This window comes from Alosa alosa, chromosome 8, assembly GCF_017589495.1.
Source record: "Alosa alosa isolate M-15738 ecotype Scorff River chromosome 8, AALO_Geno_1.1, whole genome shotgun sequence".
NCBI lineage: Eukaryota > Metazoa > Chordata > Actinopteri > Clupeiformes > Clupeidae > Alosa > Alosa alosa.
In genome coordinates, this window is record NC_063196.1 from 27,883,715 (window position 1) to 27,904,903 (window position 21,189).

General features: G+C 45.5%; 1 protein-coding gene across 1 annotated transcript; it reads left to right on the forward strand.

Moving 5' to 3' along the window:
* Window positions 1-4,845: 4,845 nt before the first annotated feature.
* LOC125299225 (E3 ubiquitin-protein ligase pellino homolog 2) lies at window positions 4,846-16,008 on the forward strand. Its single transcript, XM_048250414.1, has 6 exons — window positions 4,846-5,133; window positions 8,812-8,941; window positions 10,567-10,668; window positions 10,964-11,161; window positions 11,823-12,008; window positions 15,384-16,008. Exons 1-6 carry the CDS (start codon window positions 5,060-5,062, stop codon window positions 15,996-15,998), a joined length of 1,305 nt encoding a protein of 434 aa, XP_048106371.1. The 5' UTR covers window positions 4,846-5,059; the 3' UTR covers window positions 15,999-16,008.
* The last annotated feature ends 5,181 nt before the right edge of the window (window positions 16,009-21,189 follow it).

The window sequence follows — 21,189 nt, forward strand, 5'->3', positions numbered from 1 at the left end:
ATGAACGTGTCATAAACATAAACAAGACATAAATGTTTATGACATAATGCTTCTGTCACTCGCTTCTGTCAAGTGTCATTCGGTTTTTGTCATGACAAGTTAGGGTCAGAGTTAGGTTTAGGGTTAATGTAATTTGGTTTTTGTCATGAGAAGTTATAGCCTGACGTAGTCATACTCAATTCTAGTCAGAATATGAGTCTGATACTGCTCCATTGGGACATAATTATGGGGAGTGTTTCAACCGATACAGGGGCGGGAATGCCTCTGCACTCAATTGGATAGACCTAACCAATCAGAGCAACGAAATAGCTTACCGTGAGGTGTAGGAAGAAAACACACAAACCATCCTTCTTCTCCACAAATGCCTTAACATTGTTTTCTGGTCTTTTGTGAAAGTTAGTTCCGTCAATAACTCCTAGCCTACAACACTCATTAGAGAAATCTAAGAGATACGTAGTAGGGTAGGCTATTAGGAAAAAACTGATAGCCTATATCCCCTCGGTTTTTAAAAATAATTCTGTTAAACACTGATATGCTACAAACATGTTAAACAGCTGGGAAAGGCTGTCGCAAATCCCTCGAACAGGTGGTCAATCAGATATTTCAAACGAACGAGGGAACATGTCGCAATGCAATAGCGCTGTTTTCCTAGCCTGACGAGCCAGACCCACATTAAAATGTAGGGTCTGGGCACTCACCGTTCGCAGTGCTCAGTCCGAGGGGCAGGATTTCGTTGCCGTTACCGCTCGTCCACAGGCTCAGAACAGTGAACAGTGACTCAGCAGGTGGTCAATCAGTGGAGGCTTTTACGCCTTCAATATGCATTTTCTTTAAAGTATACATTTTTGGCCTTTTTATGCCTTTAATGATAGTGACAGTGGATAGTGACAGGAAGCGAATGGGAGAGCGAGCAGGGGTGGGATCCGGAAAGGACCACGGGGCGGGAATCAAACCCGGGTCGCCGGTGTACGGTGCAGGTGCCCCAGCCAGTTGCGCCACAGCTGGGGCCTCAATATACATTTTCATCTGTAGCCTATATATGTGTGTTTTCCCTATGAATCAAACCAATGACCCAGGATAACAAGTACACAAAATCAATTAATAGGAAATCTGAAATTATTATGTGAATTGTACTTTTACCATGTTCCGTATGTTAGGTTCAAAACAAAGTGCAAAAGAGTTCCAAGTGTTTCTTGTGGCTGCGTCAGCTCCATTTTTTTTGCCCAGTAAGTGTTACTGGGTTCAACTGGGCAGTCTTCATGACAGCTTGGATATTTATCAGCTCTCTCCGTGATGTAGACAGAATGACCAAGCCTGTTCCCAGAGACTGAGAGTGAGAGTACAGAGAGTCTCAGCTGCTCTTAAGTTCAGGCCATGATCTGAGGAAAGCCGAGACACCTAGTCGGACTCCGCGGTGATGTCATACTGAATGATGTACTGGCGGACTCCTCGGCTGCTTTTGTCACCGGATACAGATGACCAGGCATCATAGTGCCACAGCAGCCAAGTAGAAGATCTCTGTTAGTCAGGTGTCAGAGTCTCTGATGACCACCCAGTATCTCTCCCAGCAGGAGGCTTGTACGGTAATAACAATGATCTTTATTAAAACAGACAACAAAGTATACATGTATAGCTATGCCTTTGTTTAAAGACCAGATGATCTCCATCAGATGAACGGGCTGAGTTTAGATGGCCCTTTGTGTTACTAGACTTTATTATGGTGACCCACTGGCGATTTAAGGAGTCATAGGCCTACTGGAATAAAGATCAATAGATTCCCATTTGATGGGTGGGTAGATTTCCAAATGAAAAGACGCTTGGTTTAACTTACCTGACTGCTGTTGACGAATAAAACACACACTAACATGAACAGTATAGGCTACAGACTGGATTCATGATTAGCACTGCAGCATACAGACTATACAGATTAGTTTAAATTCTTTGTAAGTTGTTTTGTAGTTGTAAGTTCCAAGGCATATGTCTGTATTGTGTTGAGAGGGTGAGGACAGCATTCCTCAGAAAGCTGTGGCTGGTCACACTTCAGTGATTTTATCCTCCCCAAAAGCCTCATTTCTCTCCTGTCACAGTCACGCCAACCCTGAGCTGTTTTTATAAAGGCACATCTCAAATGTCCCCAGAAATATAAAAAGATGTTATTCTCTGCCTACTGCTGATTCAAACTCAGATGATTAGCTTGATACATTGTCTTCATCGTCATTCATTTTTAGCTGTCTAAACTGGTGAAGTAACAACACTTCAATAAAATAAACTTAATCAAAAACCTGAACACAATGAATAACGATCACAACACATTATGGCTGTAGATCTGTTTGGGTCAAATGGCCATTCAACTAATCTAAAATAAATTTGGCCATGATCTGGCTCATGATCATCTGGCTCAGATCTGGCTGTGATCTGGTTAAGAGCGTGTTTGGATCTGGCCCTAATCCGGCCTGTCTGTGCTTGTCTGAACATCTACACCCTTAACAGCAGCCAAATGATCATGACAGAGTTGCTGCGTCAAATTGTAGAATGTAGAAAATCAATACAGAGCATCTCCAGAGACCTGGCACCCATAGCCTAACTGGGCCTTAATCTCAGTGCAGATCACCCATAGCCTATCTGGGCCTTAATCTCAGTGCAGTTCACCCATAGCCTATCTGGGCGTTAATCTCAGCGCGGATCACCCATAGCATATCTAGGCCTTAATCTCAGTGCGGATCACCCATAGCCTATGGGCCTTAATCTCAGTGCGGATCTGGCACCCCTAGTGTACAGAGCGTCTCCAGTGCAGATCTGCACCCATAGTGTACAGAGCGTCTCCAGTGCAATCTGCACCCATAGCCTATCTGGGTCCTCAATCCTTGCATGGCCAGGGCATCACTGGATTTCTGTCAACTCTGGGACCATGGGGTTGTGGGCCCGATCCATTCCAACCAGTTGTGAGATTAATCTTACACTTTATATCCCAATTCTGTATGAGAGGGCTTGAAAGCTTAACATTTCTGTCAAAGAAGGAAAAATGTGTTGTTTGTTTCACAGTAAACCATCACAATGATATATACTGCTATCAGAACCGGACAGTAACGGAGTACATTTACTTGAGTACAGTACTTGAGTACAGTTTTGATGGATCTGTACTTTACTCGAGTATAATTTTTGGGGAGTACTCATGACTTTACTGAAGTACATTTGAGAGGCAAATATTGTACTCTTGACTCCACTACATGTCTATCCATAACCGTGACTACCCGTTACTACTTCTAAAAAAAAGGAAAAAAGGAAAATCTCGGAAACCCTCAATTTGTTGTTTCCCTCTCAAACGTGATTGGATTCTGCCGGCGCCACTGATTGGGACAGCCTATCAGCAATCACCTTCAGCTTTCCGCCAAAGTCAACTCCATGGTCAGATTTAGATAAGAGACGAAACCATGGACGAAACAATGGATGAAGACGCCGCATGTCCATCCCGGGAATGTGCCAACCTGTGGCCCCACCTCGCCAGACTATTTCAATTTTCTGAACAAGTTAATGGTACATAAATGTAAGCACTGTGGCAGTAGTAATGCAATATTTAGAAAATATAGGCTACTCTTGTACTGTTGATACTCAAGTACTTTTAAAAACAAGTACTTCAGTACTTTTACTTAAGGAGACATCTGACTGTTGTACTTTTACTTGTACTTGAGTAAAATTTAGCAAAGGGTATCTGTACTTTTACTCTAGTAATGAAGCTGTGTACTCTGTCCGCCTCTGACTGCTACAAGGAAATATTTGTGTTAGTGATGCAAAGTATTACAGTAGCCTTCAGTTTTGTTTTATGAGGGTTGAGAGGATTGGAGGCATGGTCTGACAAATGATCTGGTATTTCGCTCAACAGTTTTATTTAGAGAAAGATGAAGTTGAGAGTTATGGCCTATTTATAGGTTATTTGACCTTAGTAAAAATATCATGCAATCGAAACTACCCTAAACTTCCCTTGCAATTAAAAAAAAATGTAACCATGGTTATTCAAGCTTCATATAAGATAATATATTAATGTAGGTGTCTAGGCTACTTGCCCTTGGTTGTTGGTTAAGTTATTGCACTTATTTAAAAAATACTCAAACCTACCCTAGCACGTTTTAAAACATAACCATAGTTTCCTCAATCATCACATATATAAATCTGATTTCTGTTAGAAAGTTATAGAAAAAACGATAGATAGAATGTAAACTCAACACAAAGGCAAATAACTTGACCATAACCAAAGACCAACATGCTGGAAAACGGACATCCTTTTTGTCAGGGCATTATATAAAGCGCCCTCCAGTGGTCACAGACAACGTGCAGTGTTAGCGTTTGATGGTCTTTTATATTGGAATGGGAAAACTCTGTTCATCACTATTGTAGGTGACGAAAGTATTTAGGGTTCACTGCGCTTTGAAATGCACAAACGCATGGTAGTGCATGATGATATCGAAACACAAAAGACACCAAGTATCTATCAAAAGGAGTATTTCCAGAATATCCTACAAACTCCATACTGTTTCGGGTTGACGTAATCGTCAGGAACAAGCTTCTCATCAAGTCGATATCATTTATTCCAGGACAGAAGGTGGAGCTGTTCTCAAAATGTACTTTATATATGAGTTATTTGACTCAATTTTGTCTTAAATATCAAGAAATTGTATAAATAACATGCGTTAAAGCAAGTGACAGTACCAACAATTACATGCTTAATAGTAATTGTGGTGTGTAAAGATTGAGTGACGACGGTGCATCCCTCCCCGAACAAATGGTACAGGCGACACCCTACCGCGAGCTGTTTTTGTGCCATCCACTTGTAATTGATTCGGTGCGGGTTTGACTCACTGGCCTTTATCTTTGGGGAGTTTTTTCTACATCATTTGTAAAGGAAATGCGCCCTCCAAAAATCCACCTAAGTGTCGGAATGAATAATGCACTCGTTACCGACGCATCGTTTTAACCCTTGATAGTAGCCTACCCGCGCTGAAACTTATCGTTTGAAAAAAAAAATTGTTCTGGAAAGCGCATAACATCTGCCTTCGCGAGTCTGATGTTGTCACCGAACCAAGACGAACATGCCCACTCAAAAGATCCGGTGAAATACGGAGAATTGGTGATTCTTGGGTAAGTAGGCTCACAGGATATGAATATTAATGTGTAGATATTTTAAGTTAAAATTGTTCGAAATTGCCCGATTCACAAAGAATGTGGAGGCTGGATATCCGGTTTAGCTTACGCTTTGAACAAGTTGACCAACATCCAACCAACGTTATTACAATGTATCATTTTATTGAACTAGATGCAATTTATTTCTTCACACACACGTATAGGTTGTCTTCGGTGAATACATTCATAGAAATGGCAAAAGTAAATCTCAGACGGGCTTAAGCCGAGTAGGCTAGGTTTATATGCCATTGTAGAGGCTAAGTCACGCCACCACCATCCATCCCCATATTCTGGGAAAGTATAATTTAATGTTCAGAAGTAGACGACATGTTTAAAAATATATAGGCTACAAGCAGCTTATGTTCTGGTATGTGTTGAATGGGGTGTGACCAGACAGTGGTCGATCTAGGCTAAGTAGACTACTTGTATGGAATTGTGTCCTGTGCATTAGTGGACGCGAGGATGCTGTGTAATCTTTTAAAAGCATCCAGTAGGCCTACACGGGAACCTCTTAATTTATTAGTTACACCCGAGAGACAACCTCAGGACGAGTGACCTGCTGTGGTCGCTAGCAGCGCAGAATCCACACTCTCTCCCGAAGTTTAGTACTGCTATTCCTTGCCCACCACCCCCTCCTTTTTTTCCGGCAAAACTGCTTCTTCCCTTCCCAGGATGCATTGCTCAGGATGTTCTGACCAATGATGCATCCTACCTGTGTGCCTTGCTCGCATGCGAATGTCTGGGCAGTGCAGAGAAGGCACAATATGCTGCCTGGCTTGTGAGTGTAGATTTGCTCTGCTGCTCTCAGTCACTGTATGGTATGACTGGTGTGTAAGAGGGATATTTATGGTTTTGACATATAGATCTTGAGATGTATAGGTATGTACCTGCAGTGTGTGTGTGTGAGGTGCTTGTATGTGTACTTGTGATTGTGAGGGTGTGTGCGCATGCTTGTATGTCTGTTTGTGTGTGCATGCATTTGTGTGTGTGTGTGTGTGTGTGCGAGCGTGCCTTTGTGGCAGCGTGTGCATGAGTGTGTCCCTTTGTAGAAGCACACTTGCTGAAATGGCACATTGACCACTGTGCTCCCCGATGGTCGATGTTTTATCCGTTCGCCTTCCGTGGCTCAGCCAGACTAGACAGCAGCTGGCAGAACTGGTGCAGTGAGTTCAACCAACTGACATGCACGCAGACGACCCGTGCTGACTCTGGCGCACATCTGAACCAGATCCGGGCCGCGTGCACTCCCGAGGCAGCTGCTGTGTGATTGCCTGGCACTGCCGGCCAAGCCAAAACAAAAGGCCTCAGTCCCAGTCCCAGTCCCAGTGTGGTGATTAGCCGAGGAGAGAGGGCAGGGAGGATGTGAGCCGGGCCCTCTGGCCCTGTGAGTTGAGCTCTTTCTTTTCGGAGGCGACGTGCCTCACTGGTGCTCCTCTGTGCCCTCACTAGCACATGGCACATCGGCATCATGTGAGGGAGCTGAGGTCAGAGGGCCCGTGTGAGTGCCGGTGACTCGCTTGTGTACTCACTTGTTTTTCCTCTCTCCTCTTCTCTCCAAATTCAGTGTTCCCTTTTTTTCCCTCTCTCCTCTCATCTCTTCTAATTTCCTCTCCTCTCTTCCCATCACCAGAGCCAGGGCTCCAAATTCTTTCCAAATGCAGTGTGTTTTGTTTTCCCCCTTCTCCTCTCTTCTCCTCTCCTCTCCTCTCCTCTCCTATCCTTTCCTCTCCTCTCCTCTCCTCTACTCTCCACTCCTCTCCTCCTCTCATGTCCTGATCCAGGACTCAAGTGTCTGCTTGTCTGTGCTGTCTCCTGCAGACTTCATCCATTCAAACATCACCCCACTCACTCAAACATTAAAAACACCTCGGCTAAATTATTCACCAGCTCACCAAACAGGGTCAGCATCTCACTCAGTCTGAGTCATCAGCATAGACGGAGGCACAGGCATCCTCTCGCGGGCTATTTATGTCCGTCTCACCATAGCAGCAGTGTCCGGCGACTCTAGTCAGGACTTGGCCCGGATCCGTGCCGAAACCCACTGGGATTTGCGTTTCCTTTCAGGAAGGGTCAGAATGAGATGCATTTCCTGGACGGAGATGGACAGAGGGCGAGAGAAACCAACACTCGCCAAATGAAACGCCGTTTAGCCCAGCCCACGGGTTCAGGGATAGGACCTGTAGGGCAGTGTGTTCCCAAACTATTTTCTCAGGGCACACTTTTTAAAAATGACAATTCATTGTAACCCAGTTCACAATAGGCATATTGTAAATCCAGACTGAATCTGTGCATAAATGAATGGCACTGATCATTCTTAGTACAGCAGATGGAAGAGGGAAATGACCTGTATGGCATCTGCCATGCTGAGCCATAGAACCAGATAGGCTCTGCTGTTTTGTTTATGGGTTTGTTACATAGTGGGCTAACTGGCGTGTTCAGGGATTATGGTTCGTTCATGCGTAGATATCAGGAACACTGATTGACACCAGTGTAGCGATTGGGGTGGGAAGGGCTGGACTGTTCTCTGTCTGTGGACAGGAAGTCAGTTGAGTTGTGACACTGAGGGCGGCACTTGACATTTCTGCAGACTTTAGCGGAAGAGAAAAATCGCTCTCTTGTGTGTTTGTGTCATGAGTTGCAGTGGAAGGACGGAAGAAGCAAAATGTCATTTTGATGTTGACGGAGTACCACATGCTGCTTAGCAACAGCTATATGAATAAGCAGTTATCATATATAGGAAAACAGTCACCATGGAACTGCTCCATAAGGTTTATAACTAGTTACTAAGATGCTGATTTTTACATAAAATCAGACACTGCTTGAGACTGTCCGACACTGTGTTTTATTTAATCTGAGTTACCTAGCTGAACAATAGTATGAATTTGCAGGGCTGGGTAGCCTTGAAAACTACAAGTTTCCAAACTTTTAACATTTCAAAAGCGTTTAGCGTTCCTCCAGCATTCCTTCTCTTGGCTTCTCCCACACACTGTTGTTGTCTGATGAAGATGAGTCGTGTTCTTCTCTTAAGTTCTATTGTGTTGTTGTTCTCGTGTAAGTCTTAAGTCCTCAATCCTTTCCAAAATGTCCCATCTTTCTTTAATCTGATTTAAAGGTTTAGCATGACCCGTATTTATAACTGAAATATTGAAGACCATTCTTCACACAGTGTGGTTTCTGCCTAGGCTGCTGGTGTCCACTGACCAGGGAATAGATAAGCTCCTGAGTCATCATAGAAGAGTAAGATGTAGCATGGACAGTCCTATTCCCTACACTATATTTCATTCTGCGTTAACCCTTAAAGGTGTGACGGGAATGAACATTCTAAAGAATATCTGGGTCCATTGAATTCAACATAGAATTTTAGAACCTTCAATTGTTGCAGAACGGAATCTTATGTTAGAATGTTGAAAACCCCACACCTGGAAAAGATGTCAATTAAATTATGAGGGTGTAAGTGCCGGTTTTGGTTTACGTAATTCATGTTCCAGACCTGTTAAATTGCAGGTTGTATGCTGCTGCCCAATCAAAGCTGTCCATTATACACAACTCATCCAAGTTCCTAGCAGTAAGTAATACGTTCAGCAGGTGTTTAATGTGCTGTGTGCCTTTTGTGTTGACCTCTGACCTCTGCTGCAGGTATAATGGCTCGCTGCCGGGGGGTGACCGAGGCCGCAAGAAGAGCCGCTTCGCTCTCTACAGACGGGCCAAGGCCAACGGAGTCCGACCCAGCACTGTACACATCCTCACTAACCCACAGGACAGCAAGGTGAGTGAGTGTGTGGGGTCGGTCAAACCCAGCAATGTACACATCTTCACCAGTCCACAGGACAGCAAGGTGTGTGTGTGTGTGTGTGTGTGTGTGTGTGTGTGTGTGTGTGTGTGCGCATGGTTGGTCAAACCCAATACTTCCTTACTAACCCACAGGGCAGCAGCTGAATGTGCATTACAGAAGCAAGAATATCCCCCACACTGAACGCGTCTGCCGCATTGAATGTTTTTTTTTTTGTAAAAAAAGAAAGTGGCCGAGTGATTTGAATTGATTTCTTCTCTCCATAATGAAACTCTTTAGCAGCTCTCTGCAGTGTTAGTGAAGTGCTCTTGGTCACGGCTGAGTGCTGAGTGTCCCCTTTATTCTGCAGCGATGGGGGAGCAAGCCCTCACACTTTACTGAGTGTACTCTCACACACTCACACACTCTACCCTTCACCTAAACACACGCAACCTTTTACCAACCATACTCAAAATGTAAATGTAAATCAGGTTTCTTGGCCAAGTATACCTGCGTATACAAAGAATTTGGTCTCTGCATGTATCCCATCCGTAAATTAAAGAACACACAGAGCACACAGTGAACATACAGTGAGGTGAAGCACACACTAACCTGGAGCAGTGAGCTGCCTTTTTACAGCGGCGCTCGGGGAGCAGTGAGGGGTTAGGTGCCTTGCTCAAGGGCACTTTAGCCGTTCCCACTGGTCGGGGATCGAACCGCCAACCCTTCGGTTACAAGCCCGAAGCCCTAACCAGTAGGACACGGCTGCCCCAAACTTAAAGCCCTCACACTTCACTGTACACTTTCATACTCGCACTCAACCCTTCACTTCAACTATACTGAACATTTTAACAACACACACACACACTCACACTCACACTCAGCCCTTTGCCAAACACACAACGCTCCTCTGCAAAGACCGTTAATGGATACATTTTCCAATTCCCCCACAACAGTGAGGCCTGACTGTGAGCTATGGCAGGCCTGGCTTATGCAGTAAAGTCTCATATCTGTCTTAGGCAGTAAAATCTCCCTCTCTCAGGAAGTGAATGGCATTTAGAACCTGAAAGAGTTATTTTAATTTTCTTAATGGAAGAACGCTGAAAGCTTTTACCCTAGAAGGCTTCTGTCCAGGACCTCTAACTCAAGCCTCAAATAACTTTTTGGGAACAGAGAGTTCATTATGTGGGACAGATAGACACATGAGCTTTTCTCGAGAGTTCATGAACTCGTTTGAGAAGTGTTTCCTAATACTTGGCACAAGAGAGCAAATACTTCAGACAGCTGCTTGTCCAGCCAAAGCTGTTACATAGAATTGGAAATTGCATGGAATCAAAAAGGACCTGTTCTGTGCTCCCTCAGACGTTGAACCGTAACGGCCACTGCAGCATTTCCTGTATACGTTACACTCTGATCTTGACCCAATTCTTTTGACAATTTCTTTTGAAGATTTCTTATTTTGTGTGTGTGTGTACAAAATAGTAATAGAGTAAAAAAAAACTACTAGTGTTTCTTTGAAGTCAAATACTCCAGAAGAGCTGTAGCCTGGGCTGTGTTCCATCTGAACTGGATCTTATTGTGTGTCTGTCTGTTTTATTTGTTTATTGTTCTTTCTTCCTCAGGCGGTCAATAGTAAGGGCCACCACAGCATCTCCTTCACACTGTCCCGTAACCAGACGGTGGTGGTGGAGTACTGTCATGACCCCGACACGGACATGTTCCAGGTGAGTCTTGCGCTGAGCTAAAACCCATCTGAACCTGAACCCATCTGAACCATACGCACACACACACGCACACACATCCAAAACTCTCAAAACAATTCTACTCCGGATGCTGGAGTATTTTATTCTTCAGTATTCTTGAGCATTTGTACCACCATGGGAGATCCTAATGATCCGTCTCTCTTTCTCTCTCCCTCTGTCTATCTGTCTGTTTATATGTGACTGCAACGCACACGCACACACACACACACACACACACACACACACACACCCACACACACACCCATCTCTCCCCCAGATTGGCCGCTCCACCGAGAGCCCCATTGACTTCGTCGTGACGGACACCACGGGGGGCTCCAAGGAGACGGAGGACTCGTCCGTGTCCCCGAGCACCATTTCCCGCTTCGCCTGCCGCGTGGTGTGCCAGCGCCACCCGCCATACACCGCCCGCATCTACGCCGCCGGCTTCGACTCCTCCAAAAACATCTTCCTCGGGGTACTGCCTCCATCTGACTCATTTATATCCTCAGCAGCACGCGAGGGTTTGGTGGTTTGGGTGGGAAATGTTAATAGAGTGTGTCACAAGAACTGAGGTGTGCGTGTGCGTGTGTGTGCGTGTGCGTGCATCTTATAAGGAGATATGTGTGTCACACAGTAGTGATTGTAACAGTTTTCTGATCTTATCAGTTGTAAACGTGACTAAGTCACCATATCCACTTTCAACCATTGCAGATCTTGCACTAAATAGATAATTTCATGCTTATCATCATTTACTTATCGTTAGCAAATTCCAGTAACTAACCTGAATTATCAGGTTCACCTGTGCTGGTGTGCGTTGTTGTCTGTAGAGCCGTTGGCATTGAACTCAAAACACCTCTATATAATACCTTGTCTTGTTTGTGTAATATTTTGTATGTATGTAATGTATGTATGTATGTATGTGTGTGTGTGTGTGTGTGTGTGTGTGTATGTATGTATGTATGTATCACACAGACACAGACAGAGTGTCTATATATTGTCTATTCTAGAGGGACCCTAACAGCCAGAAGCAAATTCCAATTCTGAACATACTGGGCCATTAAACCTGGTTCTGATTCTGGTTCTGATGACTGCCTGACGTACTTCATGTCTTCTTTCTCCTCGTGGGCCTGCCGCAGGAAAAGGCCACTAAGTGGAAGAACCCTGATGGCCACATGGACGGGCTGACCACCAATGGCGTGCTGGTGATGCACCCCGAGGGTTTCCCTGACGACTCCAAGCAGGGGGCCTGGCGGGAGATCTCGGTGTGCGGGGACGTGTACACGCTGCGGGAGACTCGCTCGGGACCTGTACGGGGACAGCTGGTACGCGCTCACACTCACAGCTTAACGCTCTTAAAGCAATAGTTAGGAAGAGAAAATAATTTGATCCTCTCTGTGTGATAATACTTCAAAATGCCACTGGAGCATAATGCCACTGATGATGTTGCACTGAAGTATGGATACTGCATTTACTATTTTATGATGTAGAGATGTGTATTCATGTTGTTGTGTGGGGTTATGGGAGGGTTTAGTGGTCCTGTTGTTTATAATGTAGAGATACTTGGTATTGTGTATTGTTTTTGTGTGGGGGTATGGGTGGGTTTAATGGTCCTGTTGTTGTATGTTGTCTGTCTATCTGACGAGCTGTATGGTGCAAGACAAATTTCCGAAAGGATCAATAAATATCTATCTAAATAACGCCTTTTAGTGCTACAACGGTACCCAGTTAGTCAAAAAACGACTAAAAGGGGCATAATCCTATCCGATCAACGTTACATAGTGTAATATCAAGCATTTCAAGTGCACATTGTCAATGTCAGAGACTTCATTCTCCATATAATAAATCGATTGAAGCCATTATTTGAAGATAAAAGAACTGCATTGTGTTGCTTTAATGGTTCGTTCTGTATGATATCGCTCACACCCATTGACTGTAAAAATCATCAGAGAGTCAAAAGCGAAGCCGCTGGTAGGGGGTCGAAATTGGCAGATCAAACCATGTATGGTCAGCTGTTGGCGGACCTAGCCAGTATTCTGTTGTACGTGTGCTCAGGCTCTACAGAGCCCTTGCTGCAGTGCAGACTCTGGACTCCTCTAATATGGCTGACCAATTCTGACTTCCTTCCTTCAGAATGTAAGTGTGTGATGATGCCATGCTGTCCATTATTCTGTTGGTCACATCAGGGCTGGGGATGGATCCGTCTCGCAGTCTCGCTCTGTAAGATGTCCACACAGCCTCTTTTCACTAGCATCACACTTTGTAACACCGTGCTCTACCTGCATGCAATATGAGTGAGTGAGAGAGCGATAAAATCAGTTAGATAACTTTGTTACGTTTTCCATTGGAATGTTCTGGCTGGATGCAATGCGACACCGTGCTGTGCAGAGAGATGTGGTGCGACGTTTTGAGCAGAACTTTTGTCGGTTTCTATTTCCTTTCTGTCGCTCACGTTGAACTGTGCTATTTCGAACGAGAAATATGACTCAACAGGCCGACGTATTTAACGGAATCAGTGTGGACAGAGACATTTAACGCTGGCGACGCTCGTATGCTGATGGGACAAGCTGTAACTCATCTGGCCTTGACCTGACCTCTTGTCCAGATTCATTGTCCGTCATCATTATAGATTGTTGTTGTTATTGTTGTTTATCACAGCTGATATTTAGGTACAGTACGGTATTCCATGATCTCTGAATTGCTCCAAGTGTGTGTGTGTGCTACCTTGTCAAAGCCTTCATGAGTATTTCTGTGCCATTAAAAATAAGTATTGTTTTTAACGAATTAATTTTCCTTAGTCGTGCTTTGGATATCATGGTTATTGCCATATGACTTCACTATTGACTGTTATTTTATGTTAATATAATGTTAAATGATGTCATTGTTAATCGCTTCGGACAGAAGTATCTGCTAAGAACCATAAACGTAAACATCGGTATGTATAGGTGGCACTGTACCGTGAAGATAAAAGATTTTAAAGTCCCTTCTGTGGAACATTTGTTATGAAACTCATTGCAGCTGGAAGTTTAAAACACAACACACTGACTGAGACGGTAGCATCACCTTTCCACCAGCGTGCCTGTGTTTGGCCGGGCTCCCTGCTTCTAATGACTTGAGCTGACTCTGCGTGTCTGCCTGAGTGTTAAATTGTGCTGATGCTGGAGATCGGTGAAAAGACTCGGCGGTTAAGTTCATATACTGAAGGGGGATGCTTGTGGTAGATCTCACCTTTCTAACACACACACACACACACACACACACACACACACACACACACAGATTGTGCTCTTACACGGTTGGAATTTTATTGAGACAGGGAATGGATTCAGAGTGGATTAGGAGTTTTCAAATATGGCAGGTTTTATTTAAGATTTACTTGTGTGTTGGTATGCTTGCTATTTGGTATGCTTGCTAATAGTGATCGTGTTGCTGCAGTGTTGCCAGTTTCAGTAATTTACAATAGTACAGGGACAAAAGAAAATGGAAATGCAATCGTCCGGAATTATCCTTTGCACCATGTACTGGTACTGTGGGGAAATGTTAGCCTGGAGGACCAGACCCAATCTGAAAGATTAAGGGTCTGGCCATGAATAACGTCATGGCCCAACTCGAGGGGCGGCACCAAGCACGCATTTGAAAATCTCCCTGCACGCAATTGGATAACACTATATGGTCAATGTTACCTAACTGATTCGGGACTTCGACACAATTGGATAACACTACGTCCGTCATCTGTTTAGCTTGCCTCTGGCCCGCCTATATCAGATACACAGATATGATTGGTTCCCCGCGATGCAAGGGGCAAAAGTTACTGTGCATCATTACTCGTTGCCAGAGTCTCTCGCTGAGCAAATGCGTCCACGAGAACTCTGGATTCCCAGGGTAGGGAAATGGTGTTGCAGTGCAGAAAGACAGGCTGTCTTTAAAATGAGTTCCAGCTCATTTCCCCTGGGGATCAATAAAGTATCTATCTATCTATCTATCTAGCTTTTGCTGGTGTGGCCCACACATCCACAGAGGGAAAAGAATCCGCATGGGGTGAAGTCTATTGGGAGTTTAGGCCGTGAGGAGAGCAGGCTACAGTGTTTGGTGTAGACAAAGATTGTTAAGGCGGAGCAAGATATTTCATCAGGAGCCACTTCCGGGAACCCGGATCGCACGAGGGGGGGTCAAAATCCCCCTTTATGCAGAGCAGAGGCAGCGACTGCTCCATTGAAGTCTATGGGCATAGCTCAGAATTTCACCACATATGCTAAGGTCTTGGTTCTATAGAGTTAGGAATGTGAATTTCGGGCACGTTTTCATGATCCTCAAACCCTTCTGAACATTTCAGGTACATTTTAGCATTTTTGAGCATTCCAGTCTGGAGAAAATCGACCTTATATCAGGTGTCGCCCGGTTATTTATGCAGCTGCTGTTGGCGGTTGCAACGATACGCTCATCAATACGCCATCGACACGCCTCTTTATGCAGACAGGATTTGATCCCCATTTCGCGCCCATTGACATGAACTACGACGAAGTATCTTGCTCCGCCTTAACAATCTTTGGTGTAGATATGCATGAGCCCCTGAAATATCTGTGATGGCCGTCCCTTCTAGCCCGCGGAGCACAACAGGTGAAATGTCCCCGTGTTTCCGCTGTTCTCTGAACTCTTGTTTGTTTGTTTGTTTGTTTGTTTGTTTGTGTTCCCGTGGGCAGGCTCAGGGGGAGAGCAGTGCGCTGCAGGACGGCTCCCTGGTGGACCTGTGCGGCGCCACCCTGCTGTGGCGCACGGCCGAGGGCCTGCTGCGGGCGCCCACCCTGCGCCACCTGGACGCGCTGCGTCTGGAGCTGAACGCTGGCCGTCCGCAGTGCCCTGTGGGCCTCAACACGCTGGCCTTCCCCAGCCTCCCGCGCAGCCACAGCCTGGAGGAGCGCCAGCCCTGGGTCTACCTCACCTGCGGCCACGTGCACGGCCGCCACGACTGGGGCCAGCGGCCGGAGCGGCACCGCGAGGAGGGTGGGAGGGGGGAGGACGGCGGCAGCGCCGCCGGCGTCGGGGGGAACCGCGAGTGCCCGCTGTGCCGCTCCGTGGGGCCCTACGTGCCGCTGTGGCTGGGCAGCGAGCCGGCGCTGTACGTGGACGCGGGTGCCCCAACGCACACCTTCACGCCCTGCGGCCACGTGTGCTCAGAGCGCACCGCGCGCTACTGGGCCGAGACGCCGCTGCCACATGGCACACACGCCTTCCGCCCCACATGCCCCTTCTGCTCCACGCCGCTGGCGCCTGCCCCTGGGTTCTCCCGCCTCATCTTCCAGGGCCCAGTGGACTGACCCAACACCCCGCCCCCAACCCCAGGACCCCACTCCACCTCGACCCAACGGCAGCCGCCAGCAGAGAGGATCTGGCTTAGCTGCTGCCTCCCCTCTCCAACTCTCCTTGTGATGTCCCTGAGGCAACCAGAGGTGTACACACACACACACACACACACACACACACACTCACTCACTCACTCACTATCAGGCTCTTTCTGTGTGTTAACAGACATACATACTTTAGCATTACCTCCTGATTGAGTAACTGGGCTCAGACTCCTGGTGGAATGGATGCAGTTTAACTTCCCAAAAGCTTGGTTGGGTTACCACCACGTTTAACGAGGGGGGTGTGTAGGATTTTCAGTCTAAAACATTCATAGCAATAGAATGCTAAGAAATAAACATTTTGATGTAATGTCAAAAACACCTGTTCTAGCCAGATATCCACTAAATTTAGCATGCTAACCGGCAAGTTCCAGGCCATACTCTCATAACCTTGGTACCTCAAGAGATGCTGTGTTGAATACATGTAAGTCAATGAAATAGCGCTGTGACGGACGTTATGGTGCGTTTAATACAATTGGAATCCTACTAGCTCCTTTTAAACAATGGCCTATTTACTCTACTGTAAATAACTGATACGACAACCAGGCTTTACGGTAACTGTTAACAGTTAACTGCTCATGTTTACTCTTTCAAAACAACTATTACTCTCTGAGTCTGAGGGATGTGTATGTGTGTATACCTCTGCAATCCGGTTGCCCCAACAACTTCTGACGCTGGAGGTTTCACTGGCGAGCCGAGGCCGATTTGGTTTTACGCAGGGCTGTTTGGGCCTGTACCCCACTGACTCTACCGCCAGACGGTGACTACCGGACTGGAACTCACTCGCACTCCCAAACAGCACTCTACTCTACTCTACTCTACTCTACTCTACTCTACTCTACTCTAAGCAATACACAGTCCATCTAAGCTACTTTTAACTTCTACCAAGAGATGCAACAACGCTGCAGTCCACTTTACTGTAAAACACCACAATATTGCCTCCGCCACTGGGAGCTCCAGTCTCGGGTCAACCCCAGGGTCAGGGCATCCATGTAGCCCTTGCCAAATGGTAGCTGCCCCCACACCCCCGGGCCGCCTCCACGCCAGCGCAGGGCCAGACCCCCACATGGCTCAGCAGGTCCGGCTCCGCTCCGACCTGGCTCCCTACTTAGAGGTCTTGATCTTTATTTTTTACTCGTTTGTGTTAGCGTTTAAATGGAATGTGTGGTCGTAGCAAAGGCAGTGTGTAGAACCGTATGGAGATGCTCATATTTTTCTATATGGAGGCTGTCGGTCTCGTCCTAGCTGACCTCTCCGGTTAGCTCTTTTTTATATTCCAGTGTTTGACATATAGCAGTATATGAATATATATTGTACGTATGTGTGGAAATATGACTATATGATATGAAATGATGTGACTACTGAAGATCTCTCAGCTCAAACAGATCGAATGCCACACTGTGTTCCATCCCATCATGGCGGCTCGGCTTGTCTTGGATCAGACCCAGTCCGCTCCTGGTTTGACCTCAATGCTGACCAGATCAGGATCACGGCCTGCCTTGAGCCAGACGCCATCTGGGACGTGAGGAAAAACAAACAAACAAACAACATTAACTGACTAAACACGATAACACTCACTCTCCAATCTCATCACGATGAATGTACTATTCAAAACTTCCTGGCAATATGTTTCTTCCCCCTGGTGCTAGATATGATCTCGCTTCGCTATATTTCTATCAGCGCGCCACAACACTCAGAACCTCAAGTGTGTGAGAAACCTCACGTGACATTTGCCTGCTCTAAACACTCCCCCATATATATATATATATATATATATATATATATATAAACACACAAACAAAGACTGTGCACTTCTGGACACACAAGATTGGTTTAAGGGGTCTCAATCCATCTGGTATTAAGAGGATTTGGGCTGACATCAGCTGGTATTTCCAAATGCTCCGTCGAGACAGTTTAAACGGGAATCAACCTCTCGATGTCATTCTTTGATTAAACACAAGCACTCTACTGCCAAAGCTGGCTGGCTTACTACACAGTAACAACAGACATAGAGGAGGGGTATTAAGTCTAGGTTTGCCTTGATTTTAATACTTACCTTGATGTTTACATTTACCAGATGCTGCCAAAAAACAAACCGAAAGGGGATGAAAAAGATGTGTTGGTCTATTGCTAGAGGTTGTGGTGCATTTGTTTCCTTTGATGTATGCTGGGAACAGTGCCAGGAGACCCACTCACTTGTGTGAACTCTCTGGCATTTGATCGTGGTCATGTGTGGATGAAGATGATGATGATGATGGTGATGATAATTATAAGAACAGCCCCTTAGGATGTTAAGCCAAGCTCTACAGATCCCTCAACAAATTCCCTTGCTTGAGGGTGTGCCCAAATTAGGGTCAGTCCAGTCCCTGTTGACTGGACACAGAGACTGATCGACTCAGGGAGCATGTGCAGTTAGCGGTCACTGGAACAGGACACAGAGCTCGGATCGGAGTTGGAGTTGACTGGAGAAGATTCAGCGAAAGGGAGGGGTCTCTGTAGTGTTCATTCAAACTTAAGTGTCCTTCCTAGATAACAGGTTCACTGTTGGCTGTTGTTTTGGATGTTGAGGGGGTAGTGTTTGCCGTGTTTTACTGCTCAAGCTCAAAAGCCCATGATGTTGGCTGAGACTGACTCCAGAGTGGTTCACAGCTGTAATAAGCATCATGTTCAGCAGTTTTGTCCTGCACAGATTCTATGACCGCAGTTGCCCCTGGCTTTTGTCCTGCACAGATCCTATGACCGCAGTTGCCCCTGGCTTTTGTCCTCAACAAATACTATGACCGCAGTTGCCCCTGGCTTTTGTCCTGAACAGATCCTATGACAGCAGTTGCCCCTGGCTTTTGTCCTGCATAGATCCTATGACCGCAGTTGCCCCTGGCTTTTGTCCTGCACAGATCCTATGCAGTTCAGGTGGACCTGCTGCAGTTTGGTGCCCGACACATGCCAGAGGTGGTTAGGAATCAGACCCAAACTCACTCGGCAGCAGCTGTGACCATTGTACCACCACACCCATGTACGGTGTATCAGAAATATATAGGCTTAGCTGGGAACTGCTGAGCTTCTGTCCTATACTCTGACATCCACATGGTTTCTCTCCAACTCAACCTCCCTCTTCAGAAACCTGTGATTATTTTTTTCTAGGAGGTTCAACTCTGAAGCCACTACTAAACCTTGGGAAGGAGGACCTTAGCAGTCCCTGGGTACAACATGTGGCACGTTTGCAACCGTCACAAGCCAGTCGTTGCATGGTCGCTGAATCTCGCGTCATGCTGTATAATGTGAATGGCTGAAATGGGAGGGATTGAGACTGCTGGTGTCTGAATCCAAATGGTTTTCATCTTGTTAGATATAGCCTTGGTAGTTAAACAGTCTTCCAGGCAAACACCTGACATATGGTGCTCCCCACTCCATCCAAGGGCTTCATCTTTCAACCCTACCGCCATCTTTTCTCTCTGACGTTGGGTGGCCTCAGGTGCACAGCTGGTCAACATTTACCATCTCGCCAGGGTCATTTCTGTGTGTGTGTGTGTGTGTGTGTGTGTGTGTGTGTGTGTGGATTCAGCTGACTTTTAACATTGTAAGATGGGCTAGTGATGCGTGATGTGAATAATGTGTGTGTGGGTTTGTGTGTGTGTGCCAGTCTTGCCTAGCGACTGTGGCTCTGATTACAGGGTAAATTTTACTTGCGGTCTAACACAGGTCTGTGCTCTAAAGCTGCGTAGAGTTTAGGATGTTTACGGGTTGTTGCTGTTGTTGTTGTGAAGGTCTGTGCCCTTGGGAAATAGACCAAATGTTGGAAACTGGGGATTCACTCTGCACCTGCTTCACCATAACAATGCCAGCTCCAAAACATTCACAAGCAAATCACTACACCAGTTCAGAGTTGTAGTGTCTTTTTGGTTAGACACAACATTTTTTGCCATGCCTCTAAGTGTCAAGTCACATGCACTTCTAGTATAATGCACAAGGGGGAGCCTTAATATTTCATAAGCAGTGCAAGATCTCCATGGTAGCAAAAACATTTACCCAATGTAGCCACAGTGGCTGCTCATTAGAGTTTTTTGATCACACGGGTGTGTAGCTCTAATATTTCTTGTAGAAATTGAATGCTACATCTTATCATAGCACTTATGTAGTTTAAAAAACCTATGCATTTGAGAGTGCCAAACAACTGCGCGAACATGTTTGCCATTTTGTCATTGAGTTTCAGTTCTGTCATCAAACGGAAGATGACTCAAGAGCGCCCTCCAGTGCAGTTACCGGCGTGCATTTTCTAAAGACCTCTGACACAGAATCCTGCCCTCTATCACCCGGAGAAATCAGAGTAAAAAACATGGTTTTCACTCTTTTCAAACATTTACAAAAGTGTTTTTTTTATTATTATTAATTATACCAACCTTTGCACATTTTTTTTAACACCTCTCTCACTTTGTGAATCCTGTACCTCAACCCATCTACATTCCACTGTCTGAGCGCATGGCATAGGCTACACCGTAGATTCACAATGACCGGTGATGATGTGAACTCCAGGGTGCACAGACAATCACATAACCACACATCAATAAAGTCAACGTTCCAAAAACCAAACCTGTCTGTTTTGCTTCTGTCTGTGGGGTGCGTTGTGAATAGTTTATCAAGTTAAGCAAAACAATAGATTGTCCAGTGACGTCATTTGGCACGGAATGGAAAGGAACGTCATGGGCATCATGCATATCAAATCACACTGTTATGGACACTTATTTTGTCCAACAAGTTTTACATTCTTTAAATAGCAGTAGGTTGTTTGTCACTAGACATATATTATTATGTATTATTATACATTATTTTTAATAAGACATTTTGAAAACCGTTATACTGTCGTACAAGTGTTTTCAAATGTACAGGCATTAAGGAGTGATAGTCTACTTCTTAAATTAAGGAAACATGTCAAGACAAAGTGGATAGGTATTTATCTTGACCGAAAGAGGGCACTGTTCACCCTTTAATCGCACTGCCTCACGCTGTCACCGCGCCGCGGGCGCTTCACCCAGGGGCTTTCATGGTTGTTTCCATTCCAAACATGGCAGTGACTCCAGAAAACGGTGGAAAAAAATCACAGATGATG